Genomic DNA, 13,890 nt, shown 5'->3' with positions numbered 1-13,890 from the left:
CAGAAATCCACCAGAGATCCTCAGACAACACCTTCCAAACCCACGACCACTTCCATCCAGAAGGACAAGGGCAGCAGATACATGGGAACACCGCCCCCTGCAAGTTCCCCTCAAAATCATTCATCATCTTGACCCGGAAATATATCACTGTTCCTTCAGTGTCGCTGGGTCAAAATTCTGTAACTCCCTCCTTAACGGCATTGCGGGTCTACCGAGAGCACATGGTCTACAGTGGTTCAATAATGCAGCTCACCTCCACCTTCTGAAGAGCAATAAAAGAGCAATAAACCAGCCAGCGACACCCACGTCCTATAAGCGAATTAATAAAAAAATTGACTCCGACTCTGGCCACTGCACAATTGTGCTTTGACCCATTACGTTTTTTAATCATTAGAACTCCCGAGACCCTACACCCTACCACCTGCTGCCCGCTCTCTTTTACCCTTGTCATTCCTTTGCTTTCTCCCTTCAGCTCCCTGCCACCTGTACGGAGGCAAGAGGCCAATGGCAAAAGGCTAATGGCAGAAGGCCACGGGGCTGTAGGAGGGAGTGCAGGCTGTGAGGAGAAATGGTGATGGTTGAGGGGAAACAATTCGGTGGCAAATGAAGTACTGTTAGGATTTCTTTGCTAACTTTATTGATTTCAGCTGCCCAGATGTCACTCTCAGTCATGTCACAGGCACTGGCACTCTCTGCACATGTGCCGGAGTATATCCTCCCTGGTAGTGAGGAACACATAAACACAGCATTTAGTTAAACCAGTGATAATGGGAACTGCAGATGCTGGAGAATCCAAGATAATGAAATGTGAGGCTGGATGAACACAGCAGGCCAAGCAGCATCTCAGGAGCACAAAAGCTGATGTTTCGGGCCTAGACCCTTCATCAGAGAGGGGGATGGGGTGAGGGTTCTGGAATAAATAGGGAGAGAGGGGGAGGCGGACCGAAGATGGAGAGAAAAGAAGATAGGTGGAGAGGAGAGTATAGGTGGGGAGGTAGGGAGGGGATAGGTCAGTCCAGGGAAGACAAGACAGGTCAAGGAGGTGGGATGAGGTTAGTAGGTAGGAGATGGAGGTGCGGCTTGGGGTGGGAGGAAGGGATGGGTGAGGGGAAGAACAGGTTAGGGAGGCAGAGACAGGTTGGACTGGTTTTGGGATGCAGTGGGTGGAGGGGAAGAGCTGGGCTGGTTGTGTGGTGCAGTGGGGGGAGGGGACGAACTGGGCTGGTTTAGGGATGCAGTGGGGGAAGGGGAGATTTTGAAGCTGGTGAAGTCCACATTGATACCATTGGGCTGCAGGGTTCCCAAGCGGAATATGAGTTGCTGTTCCTGCAACCTTCGGGTGGCATCATTGTGGCACTGCAGGAGGCCCATGATGGACATGTTATCTAAAGAATGGGAGGGGGAGTGGAAATGGTTTGCGACTGGGAGGTGCAGTTGTTTATTGCGAACCGAGCGGATTGGTATACTGCATCCACTGTACCCGGTGTGGCTTCCTCTACATTGGGGAAACCAAGCGGAGGCTTGGGGACCGCTTTGCAGAACACCTCCGCTTGGTTCGCAATAAACAACTGCACCTCCCAGTCGCAAACCATTTCCACTCCCCCTCCCATTCTTTAGATGACATGTCCATCATGGGCCTCCTGCAGTACCACACTGATGCCACCCGAAGGTTGCAGGAACAGCAACTCAATTCCGCTTGGGAACCCTGCAGCCCAATGGTATCAATGTGGACTTCACCAGCTTCAAAATCTCCCCTTCCCCCACCGCATCCCAAAACCAGCCCAGTTCGTCCCCTCCCTCCACTGCACCACACAACCAGCCCAGCTCTTCCTCTCTACCCACTGCATCCCAAAACCAGTCCAACCTGTCTCTGCCTCCCTAACCTGTTCTTCCTCTCACCCATCCCTTCTTCCCACCCCAAGTCGCACCTCCATCTCCTGCCAACTAACCTCATCCCACCTCCTTGACCTGTCCGTCTTCCCTGGACTGACCTATCCCCTCCCTACCTCCCCACCCATACTCTCCTCTCCACCTATCTTCTTTTCTCTCCATCTTCGGTCCGCCTCCCCCCGCCTCCCTATTTATTCCAGAACCCTCACCCCATCCCCCTCTCTGATGAAGGGTCTAGGCCCGAAACATCAGCTTTTGTGGTCCTGAGATGCTCCTGGGCCTGCTGTGTTCATTTAGTTAAACCAGGTGTCATTTAGAGCTGAGTGAATAATGCTTGCCAAGTCAGGTGGTCATATGGCCATATTTCACTCCAGAAACCTCACAATGTAATTTTGTCTGGGCAGTATCAGAGGTGTACTGAAGGAGTGCTGGCGGCGCTGTTCTGTGAACGAACTGATAAACCTGCGGCCCTATCAGACCCTTCAGTCCCATGCAGAAAATTCTAGGGCACAATTTTGAAAGGAGCCATTAGGTCTGCCTTGTTTTCTGGCCATCTCTCCCTCTCACCTTAAACTTGTGCCCCCTAGTATTTGATAAAATCAGGTATGCAAGAGTTGCATTTGCTTAAATCAGAAATAAGAACCGAAAATGTTAGAAATACTCAGCAGATTAGACAGCAATTGCTTCAAAGAGAAGCAGAGCAAACAATTCAGGTCAGTGACCTCCCTCCGAACTGGTTCAAATCAAAATTTATAGACTTGGAATGGTAGCTGTGTTTCTGCATGTGTAAATACCTCCGAATATATTGACTATTTCCAGAATTTTCTATATGAAAGCAGATATTTGTGGTCATTTGTCATATGGAAGCTGGCTACCTCAGGTCCAACGTTATGATGATGGCTATCTTTCAAAGTACTTTGTTGATTGCAAATTACTTTGGAATGTTTTGAGATCATAAATTGGTTACAGTCATGTCGTGTTGGTTTTCTGTGAGACTAATTCAGCTTGATCCAATCCCAACTCCCTTCCCCATTCACCTTGCCAATAATTTCTACTGCAGATGCTTTTCCAGTTCCCTTTACAAAAGCCACGATTACATCTTCCTTCATCAGAATTTTAGACAATGAGTTTCAGATCCCAGCCAATCATTGAATAAAGTAAATTTGTCTTCATGGTTTTGGCTCTTTGACAATCATGGTAAATATGTGGCCTCTGATTTTCAACCCTTCCCCTTTGAGAATATTTCCTCTCTACCAGTTCTATCAGGACAGCTCATCATTTGAACTCAGGCCTATGAGAGACTTATTCTGTATTGTTTCTCTTGTAGAGAGGTGTTGTCACAGTGGTGCAGAATGTCTGCTTCAGAAGCAGTGGGTAAACAGCTTTGAGGTCCCTGAGTTTTTCGTTATATTGAAAGAAGCATGAGTGGGTGGAGTCAGGCTCACACAGATCCTGGATTTTAGTTTTGTTTTCAGTTGGGGTTTGGGATTGGCTGTTGAAACTGAGAGATGTGTTCTCTTTCTGCTGCCAGATTGTTTCTTTCGGTCAGCAGGTCTGGCAGCAACTGTGAAGGGAAAAACAGAGTTAAAGTTTCGGGTCTGGTGACCCTTTGCTTTTTGTTCCTGATTTACAACATTCACAGTTTTTTCAGTTTGGTTTTTGTTTCTTTCGGTGTTCTCTTCACCTGGATTGGAAAGGGAATAGCACATGAGGAAAATCTATTTTGCTGAATTTGTCTTTGCCAAGAGTGCGTTTGTGGGATGCTGCTATACTGGAACAGTTGATTATTAATAATTAATTAATATATTACTTTATTAAATATTTCCATAGAGTTGAAGTTAAGCTAATTCTTCTTTTCCATTTTTATTTCAACTGTGTTGTAAGAATAAAGTGTGTTTTACTTAAAACCTGGTGATGGACCGATCCGATTACATCTGGAACACAGCACCTTACACTTGCCTTTAGACAAAATAAACACTGAGGTTCAGACTATCTCCTTGATATATTTTGAGGGGGTTTGATCCGGCCCATAACAAAGTCTCCATATTAATGCCGGTCTTTCTTTCCTGTGAGGTGGGAGCATTATCCGCTGCCTCACTCCACTGAATGGCTAGTTCCTGATTCATACCCCATTCTCTTTCTCCTCCATGACCTGGACCTTACTTCCTCCCTCCCTCATTCCCAACCACCCTTTCTTTTGCCATAATTTGGGCCACCCAGCCCTCCCCCATATGAGCTGGAATTTTACACTCCCTGAGCTCTCACCTTCCAGTGTGAACCTCTGTGTATGATCCTCAGACGTGGTCTTTTAATAAGCACTGCAGGATGGTCTCCAATTACAGATTCATAGAGTCCTGCAGCACAGAGACAGGCCCTTTGGCCCAAGCTGGTCCATGCTGACCAAAATGACCACCCACACTAACCCCATTTCTCTGCACTTGGCCCATATCCTTCTAAACCATTCTTATCCATGTATTTGTCCAAATGCCTTTTAAATGTTGTTAATGTACTCTCCTCAACCACTTCCACTGGCAGATCGTTCCATATGTGTGTCACCCTCTGTGTAAAAAAGTTGCCCTTTGGGTTCCCATGTTCCCAGCTAACCTTCTCAGCAAGAACTAATTGCTGAAGTGCTAGCTATGTCACAAGATCGGATGAATTGACCTGTAGAAATACTTGCCCACCTTCCATGCCCCTCTAGAGAAGTGATAATCATACCCAATGTATTTACCCCATCAAATATCTGCCATTTCTAAAGGCTTGCCTAGATGTGTCACCTTGAAAGCCAATGATCTGTTTATAATTTTATCTTTGAAATTCCTGGCGTTGATCTGGTGGCTCTGAGCTACTCTCCCCTGAGAAGCTCCACGTGTCTGGCCAGTCTCTGGGTTTCTCTTGTCTCTGTGAGTTCTGCTGATTTGGAGTTAGTGTCTCCTGCTGAGATTGTGGACTGACTCTGCTGTTGTCTTCTCCCAGGTTCTGATGATCCTTAACGAGGTTTTCCAGGCCGTGCAGGCGGCAGAGATGGCTGTGCGCTTAGACCCCCAGTGGTGGGAAGCCTTGCAGACACTGGGCCGTGCTCAGCTCAGCCTGGGTGAGATAGCCATGGTGAGTCTCAATCTTCACATAGAGGGACAGGGTGCCTGGGCTGGTTCTCCCTGAGTACAGTTTGTTTTCTCCATTTGACTGAAAGCCTAGATGGCGAGGCAGTGGGACAAGTTCAGTAAATGAGATTAGAGAGTGCTGGCAATGTGTAAGATTGGGTCTGAAAAGGGTTAACTCCGATTGCAGTTTGACACCAGGATTCTGAATTAAACCAAAAGATCTGACACAATTAGTGAGGAGACCGTGGGGACTGGGCAATTTCATGCTCCCCCTCACAGGGGCAATACACAGATCTGAGCTCACCCTTTACAGGTAAGAACAAAAGGCATGCATCACAGAGTCAGTGTCACTGTCAGTGAGTTATTTTTAGATCAGATTCCCTACAGTGTGGAAACAGGCCCTTCGGCCCAACAAGTCCACACCGCCCCTTGGAGCATCCCACCCAGACCCATCCCCCTATAACCCACACACCCCTGAACACTACGGGCAATTTAGCATGGCCAATCCACCTAGCCTGCACATCTTTGGACAGTGGGTGGAAACTGGAGCACCCGGAGGAAACCCACGCAGACACGGGGGAGAATGTGCAAACTCCGCACAGACAGTTACCCGAGGCTGGAATCGAACCCAGGTCCCTGGTGCTGTGAGGCTGCGGTGTTAATCACTGAGCGACCGTGCTGCTAAGTTTTGAAATGCATTTTGTAATGTAGGAATCAGAACAACCAACTGGCACATGACAAGATCCCGTAAGCAGCAACTCAGTAATGGTTAGATAATCTGTTTATTTGTAATGTTGGTTTGGGTAAGTATTAGTCAGGGCACCAGGGAGAAATCCTTGTAGTGTTTTTGGCATACAGCAACTGTATGTTTTACTAGTGAGGGCAAATGGGTGTCTGCAAATCCCAGACCAAATCAGAATGAAATTTCACCCTCGCAAGTTTCAAATTAAAACATTTTTTTTTCCATGTTGCAACTTGTTGTTGTCATTTTATAGGCTGTATATAAATTGAGCCAAGATACATCAGAGGAAAATGTGATTTGCAGTTCCACTGCATTGCAATACATAGTGACAACTGTGGAAAAGACTGTTGAAAATCAGATAGACAGCAGATGTGTGTGATTTTCTTATCTAAACATCACCAATCAGTCTCATTGTTGATTGCACTGTCCCATTTCTCACACTTTGAAATCCCTCAGTCTGTTGATCAAACACTTCTGGGACAGGTACAGCACTGGGTTAGAAGAACAAAAATAACAAAAGAAAATGTACAGCACAGGAACAGGCCCTTTGGCCCTCCAAACCTGTGCCGATCATCATGCCCTGAAACTATAAAAACAACCCCTCTGCCCTTATTAGGTCTGTATCCCGCTGTTGCCTCCCTATTCATGTCTTATCCAGGTCCCTCTTAAATGTTGCCAATGTTCCTGCTTCTACCACCTCTTCTGGCAGTGAGTTCCAGGCTCCTACCACTCTCTGCGTGAAAAACTTTCCTCGCAAATCTCCCTTAAACTTTAACCCTCTCACCTTGAACCTGTGCCCCCTTGTAATTGAAACTTCAATCCTGGGGGCAAAGCCTCTGACTATCCATCCTATCTATGCCTGTCATAATTTTGTAGACCTCTATCAGGTCTCCTCTCAGCCACCGTCTTTCCAGTGAAAACTGTCCTAGTCTTTTTAACCTTTGCCCATAGCCAATGCCCTCAAGACCATCCAACATCCTGACGAACCTTCTCTGCACTCTCTCCAAAGCTTCCATTTCCTTCTGGTAATGTGGTGACCAAAACTGCACACAATACTCCAAATGTGGCCTAACAAGTGTTTTATATCGCTGCAAGATAACAAAGTGTGGAGCTGGATGAACACAGCAGGCCAAGCAGCATCTCAGGAGCACAAAAGCTATCGCTGCAGCATAGTTTACCAACATTTGTACTCCATTCCCCGGCCAATGAAGACAAGCATGCTGTATGCCTTCTTAATCACGTTGGCCACCTGTGTTGCCACTTTTAGGGAACTGTGGGCCCGCACACCCAGATCCATCTGTACATTAATGGTCCTCAGGGTTCTACCAAAACGCTAGTGCGGCCTCATTTGGAATATTATGTGCAGTTCTGGCCGCCCCATTACAGGAAGGATGTGGAAGCATTGGAAAAGGTGCAGAGGAGATTTACCAGGATGTTGCCTGGTCTGGAGCGCAGGCCCTATGAAGAAAGGCTGAGGGACTTGGGTCTGTTCTCATTGGAGAGAAGGAGGCTAAGAGGGGATTTAATAGAGACATACAAAATGATCAGAGGATTAGATAGGGTAGACAGTGAGAGTCTTTTTCCGAGGATGATGACTTCAGCTTGTACAAGGGGGCATAGCTACAAATTGGGAGGTGATAGATTTAAGACAGATGTCAGAGGCAGGTTCTTTACTCAGAGACTCGTAAGGGCGTGGCGTGCCCTATCAGCCAATATAGTTAACCCAGCCACATTAGGGGCATTTAAACAGTCCTTGAATAAGCAGATAGATGCTGATGGGATAGTGTAGGGGGAGGGGCTTAGATTAGTTCACAGGTCGGCGCGACATCGAGGGCTGAAGGGCCTGTTCTGCGCTGTATTATTCTATGTTCTATGAACCATTTACAGTATAATTCGCACCCAAATTTGATCCTCCAAAATGCATCACATTGCATTTGTCTGGATTAAACTCCATCTGCCATTTTTGTGCTCAAGTCACCAATCTATCTATATCCTGTTGTATCCTTTCACAGTCCTCAGCACTGTCATCAACTCCACCAATCTTCATGTCATCTGCAAATTTACTAATCAGGCCACCCACAGTTCCCTCCAGATCATTAATATATACTACAAACAACAGAGGACCTAAGACTAATCGCTGTGAAACACCACAAGTTAGTGATCTACATTCTGCAAAACACCCTTCCACTGCTACCCTCTGTCTTCTATGACCAAGCCAGTTTTGTATCCATTTAACCAGCCCACCCTGAGTCCCACGTGATTTTAGTCTCTGTACCAATCTGCCAAGTGGTACTTTATCAAATGCCTTACTTTAGTCCATACAAACTACATCCACAGCTCTTCCCCCATCAATTATCTTTGCCACCTCTTCTAAAAATTCAATCAGGTAGGTGGAACATGACTTTCTCCGTACGAAACCATGCTGCCCGTTGCTGACTAGTCCATTTTCTATTAGATACAGAGTAAAGTTCCTTCAACTTTTTACAACTGAAAGTAAATTTGCCTTGAAATTGTCTGAATCAGACCCACACAGGATAGGGACAGCACAGGCCCAGATACAGAGTAAACATCCCTTGACTCTTTTAAACTGAAACTAAAGTTCGTATGACACCATCCCCATCAAATGCCCCATGGGACAGAGACACCATGGGAGTAGACACAGCATAAAGCTTACTCCACACTGTCCGCATCAAATAGTCACAAAACAGGGGCAGCATGGGGTTAGATACAGAGTAGAGTTACCTCTGTACTGTCCTCTTCAACCACCCCCCAGGGCAAGGACAGCACAGAGTTAGACTCAGTGTAAACCTCTCTCCAGTCTTTTGAACAGCAAGGCAAAAAAACAAAGGTGTGTCTGAAACCATTCAGAGGAAACAAGGATGCAGACTGCTAAGGAAAGGTTATGTGACTGAGTAACAATCTGGCAGAAGGAATATAATGTGGCAAAATATGTAGCTGTTCACTTTGGCAGGGAGAATATAAAAACAGAATATTACATATAGAATGACTGCAGAATTCCAGGACTCAGAAAGATTTGGGTTTCTTCTGCATAGAATCGTACAGTACAGAACAGACCCTTCAGCCCATTGAGTCTACACCAACAAAAAATTATTCTCAATCTACACTTCCAGCATTTGGCCCATAGCCTTGATATTTCAAGTGCTCATCCTAGTACTTCTTAAAGGTTGGGAGGTTTCCCCAACTTAGCTGCCCTTGCATAAATCACAGAGTTCGTATGCTGGTACAGCAAAGGATTAATAAGGTTTATTAAAGGATGCTATCCTGTTGATGAGAGGAATTGAACATAAAAGTAAGGATGTTATGCTTCAGTTACATAAAGCCTTGGTAAGAACACATCTCAAATACTGCTTGCCATTTTGATCTCCTTATTTAACGAAGAATGTAATTGCATTGGAGGTGGTTCAGAGGAGACTTATGAGCTTGATACCTGTAATGAGTTGGACGGTTAATGAGGCAAGATTGGACAGACTGGGCTTGTTTTCACTGGCGTTTAGAGAGTGAGGGCTGACTTGATTGAAGTATATGAGATTGTGAATGGCCTTAATGAGGTGGATGTGGGAAGAAAATTTCCTCTTGGGTGGTCAGCCCAGAACCAAGGGGCACCTTTTAAAATGAGGGGATTGCTCTTTCAAAACAGAGAACTATTTTTTCTCTCTGTGTTGTGTAACCTTCCTGTCTGAAATGCAATGCAATTGTTGTTCAGTTATTTAGTTTAATGAAAACAAACTCTTTAAGGGATTATGATATATTAAAGAGTGAAATGTCAACTTAGGGCTTTAGACAGTTTAGTAAACTGTCTGAATATCATAATTTTTGTTGCTAGGAGATGTGTACAAGTGTTTACTTTGACATCCAGAGTTAACATTCTGCGTAGAATGAGGAGTGGGTGACGCTTCAAATATCAATAAACTGAATGCAACATTGGGATAAAGGAACAGGAGTATGCCATTCAGCCCATCGAGCCTACCTTGCTATGAACATGCTTGTTGGTGATTGAGCACTTAAATGCTTTTTATACCCCCAACCCCCAATAACCTTGTATGCCATTAATGATCAGAAATCTATTAATATCTACTGAAACATACTTAAAGACAGAGCTTCCACAGCCTGAGGTAGCGAATTCTAAAGGATGACAGACATCTGAGAAAGGTGTCCGGAATCTGAACTGAACTGTTCATGTGAATAAAAATAGATACAAAGAACTGTGGATGCTGGAAACCTTAAACTAAACAAAAATTTGTTGGAGAATGTCAGCAGGTCTGATATCATATGTAGAGAGAAAAACAGAGTTAATGTTTTGAGTCCAGTGTTCTGACGAAGGGTCACTAGACTCAATAATTCCATGCATTTTTTCAAAATCCCTCGAAAATATCAGCGTAGGATGTACTGGTCCTGGAGCGAGTACAGAGGAGATTTACGAGAATGGTCCCAGGAATGGAAAGCTTAACATATGAGGAGTGTTCAGAATTGGAATTCAGAAGGATGAGGGGGGATCGAATTGAAACTTACAGAATACTGAATGGCCTGGACAGAGTGGATGTTGGGAAGATGATTCCATTGGTCGGAGAGACTAGGTCGAGGGCACAGCCTTAGAGTAAAGGGAAGACCTTTTAGAACGGAGATAAGGAGAAACTTCTTTAGCCAGAGAGTGGTGAATCTATGGAATTCACTGCCACAGAAGGCTGTGGAGGCCGGGTCATTGAGTACGTTTAAAACTGAGATAGATAGAATCTTGATTATCAAGGGGACCTAGGGTTACAGGGAGAAAGCAGGAGAAAGGGGTTGAGGAACTTAGCAGCCATGAATGAATGATGGAGCGGACTCGATGGGCCGAATGGCCACATTCTGCTCCTATGTCTTACGGTGTTATATAGCCTCTGCCACCTGTACTGTGGCACACCCTGTCCCAGGATCTCCAAGCACCTCTCTCCCCTGCCAGATTGACAGCAGAATGTAAACTGTCTGATCATACTGTCACCCTGTCTTGTTAACTGTTTGACCACAATACTCAGCTCAGAACTTGCCTGAAACCTTCACACTCTTCCACTGCCCTGCACCCAGATCACCATCGTCACTGTGTACCCATGTGGTCACCATCACTGCCGCCGTGTACCCGTGTCGTCACCCTCACCGTGTACCTGCGTCGTCACCGTGTACCCGTGTCGTCACCGTCCCTGTATACCCGTGCCGTCACCGTGTACCCAAGACCCGGGTCATCACTGTCACCGTGTACCCGTGTTGTCACCATCCTGTCTGTGACCCTGGACCTCTGGCAATGAATACGCATGGAATATCACATTCTCCATGAATGCAGGAAGTGCATTTCAGCACCCAAACTCCTTCCCATTCGCTCCCATTGTAAACAATCCAAAGGACCAAACTCCTTCCCATTCGCTCCCATTGTAACCAATTCAAAGGACCCAACTCCTTCCCATTCTCTCCCATTGTAAACAATCCAAAGGACCAAACTCCTTCCCATTCGCTCCCATTGTAACCAATTCAAAGGACCCAACTCCTTCCCATTCTCTCCCATTGTAAACAATCCAAAGGACCAAACTCCTTCCCATTCGCTCCCATTGTAACCATTCCAAAGGACCAAACTCCTCCCATTCACACTGACAGTGCATAAATCCAATGGATTTACGCTCGTTGTGTTTCATTCCCATTGTACACAGTCCCAATTGACCTGAACCCTTTGCCGTTTGTTCCAGATTGTCTGCAAACCCTAATGGACCCAAACTTCTTCCCTTTCACTGCGATGGTAACCAATCCTAAAGGCTGAAAACTCATTCCCTTCAATTTGACAATCGGGATGAGCAGCAGAAACCTTTATTTTCTAATTCATGTGATTTTTTTTTTCCCATGTCACTTCGTCGCTAAAGCAGCCTGTGTGTCAGTTACAGTAACATGACAAAGGGGTGTGCTGCTGCTGAAGTACTTCACTGATTGGGTTACGACACATGTAATTGATTAGCTGTTATTTGGCGACTGGAGCCAACAGCGTCAGCTCACGTATTTTGAATTGCGTGTCGAACACAGGCCAACAGCTGACACATATAAACACAGGGTATAGCTTCTTCCAGCCCTTTACACTAAAAGGAGCAGCACAGTTGACCTTTAATACCCATGCTCAATGGAGTGTTGACTGAGTTCTTGGACCATGGTCACTGTGGGAATTCAGTTTCTAATTGGTTTCAGACTTAAAGAAATGGACATTCTCGTTATTTTGCTTTGGCTAGGCAGATGAGGGAGGAACGATCTAATTCAGTCTCAGTTTCAGCGTGAAGCACGGCGATAGGTATACAGTAAAGCCTTTTAAACTGAAAGTGAAGCTTTCTACTCTTTTACATTGAAAACAAAGCTCCTGCCACACTGTCCCCATCAAACACTCCCGACACAGGGACAGCACAGGGTTAGAATTTGAATTTAAATTAAATAAAAATCTGGAAATTAAGTGTCTAATGATGATCATAAAATCGTTTGAAATTGTCGTCGGCTTCTCTAATGTCCTTCAGGGAAGAAAATTTGCCATCCTTACCTGGTCTGGCATGTATATAGTTGATTGTAAACTGCCCTCTGGGTAGCTAGGGTTGGGTAATGCTACCCTAGCCAGCAATGGCTTCATCCCATGTATAAATGAGTAAAAGAATACAAAGTAAAACTTACTCCACTCTTTTATTAGCCATGATTGAATGGTGGAGCAGACTCGATGAGCCGAATGGCCTAATTTCTGCTCCTATGTCTTACGGTGTTATATAGCCTCTGCCACCTGTACTGTGGCACACCCCCTCCCAGGATCTCCAAGCGCCTCTCTTTGAGCCTGCCTCTATCATGTACTCCCACGACAAGTACAGTTTTGGGCTAGATACAGAGTAAACACTCTCTTCTCTTTGAAACTGAAACTAAAGCTCTCTGAACTGTTCTAAATTGAAAATAAAGCCCAATCTATTCTTTTGAACTGAAATTAAAGCTCCCTCAACACTGTCCCCATCAAACATTCCCAGGACAAGGACAGCAAGGGGTTAGATGCAGATTAAAACTCTAGGTAGTGTTTTAAACTGAAAGTAAACTGAAGACAAAGCTTTCTGCACACTGTTCCCATCAAACACTCCCAAGACAAGGGCAGCATGTCATTAGTTACAGGGCAAAGCTCTTTCTACTAATTTGAAACTGAAAGTAAAGCTTCTCCTACTCTTTTAAACTGTAAATAAAGCTGTCTCTACACTGCCGCATCAAACACACCGAGGACAGCGACAACACGGGCTTAGACACAGAGTAAAACTAACGCGACACTGTCACCAAAACAGGTGCAGGATGTGGTTCGGACAGAGTTTTTGTTTAATCCATTCACAGGATGAGGGTGTCACTGGCTAGGCAGCATTTACTGCCCATCCATAACTGCCCTCTGGGTAATTAGGAGTCAGCCAACTTGCAGTGGGTCACACGTAGGCCAGACCAGGTAAGGATGGCAGTTTCCTTCCGTAAAGGGCCTTAATGAACCAGATGGGTTTTTCCAACATACAACAATGGATTCTTGGTCTTCATTAGACCCTTAATTCCAGATATTTCTTGAATTCAAATTCCACCATCCGTGATGGGATTCGAACCTGGGTCCCCAGAACATTACCTGGGCCTCTGGATTAACAGTTCAGCAATAATACCACTAGGCCATTGCCTCTCATTAAAATGCCCTGTACACTGTCCCCATTAAAACAAAATCTCTGCTGTAGTCATTACAGTTTCCTCATCCCATACCATTTTTCCTGCATCCTCTCTCAATATGATGTTCTCTTCTCTTCGTAATTTGTGCTGTGTCCAGACTCGTTTGACATGAGTGTCTTTACAGGAATGAGAGACAGGATGTACCCATTCTCTCTGTTTGAACTAGTTTGAGCCTTTGTCTTTGTTTTGAAAGGTTAGCATCTATCTGTCTGTATTAGTCTGTTCTGCTTTATATTCATTGCAATGTCATTAATCTTAATGTGCTTCAAGGGGAACTATGATAAGGCTCAGAGCAAGACAGTCAGTTTAATCTGAAGGAATTATGAGAATCCACATTGGAAATAAATTAATTGCGGTTTCGCTTCTTAGCTTGCCTGTTTGTTGCCAATTCACCAGTCCATGTGGGATTAG

General features: G+C 45.1%; 1 protein-coding gene across 2 annotated transcripts in view; it reads left to right on the top strand.

The window, feature by feature from the left end:
* The window catches only part of ttc33 (tetratricopeptide repeat domain 33), a 97,799-nt gene that overhangs the window by 68,091 nt on the left and 15,818 nt on the right, over positions 1 to 13,890 (top strand). For both annotated transcript variants that reach the window (XM_048528232.1, XM_059645049.1), the window contains exon 4: positions 4,867 to 4,998. In XM_048528232.1, coding sequence (XP_048384189.1) covers positions 4,867 to 4,998 — 132 coding nt within the window. The remainder of the gene's footprint in view (positions 1 to 4,866; positions 4,999 to 13,890) is intronic.

This window comes from Stegostoma tigrinum, chromosome 3 (genome assembly GCF_030684315.1).
Source record: "Stegostoma tigrinum isolate sSteTig4 chromosome 3, sSteTig4.hap1, whole genome shotgun sequence".
NCBI classification, from domain to species: Eukaryota; Metazoa; Chordata; class Chondrichthyes; order Orectolobiformes; family Stegostomatidae; genus Stegostoma; species Stegostoma tigrinum.
This window is presented reverse-complemented; position numbering and strand designations above follow the sequence as displayed.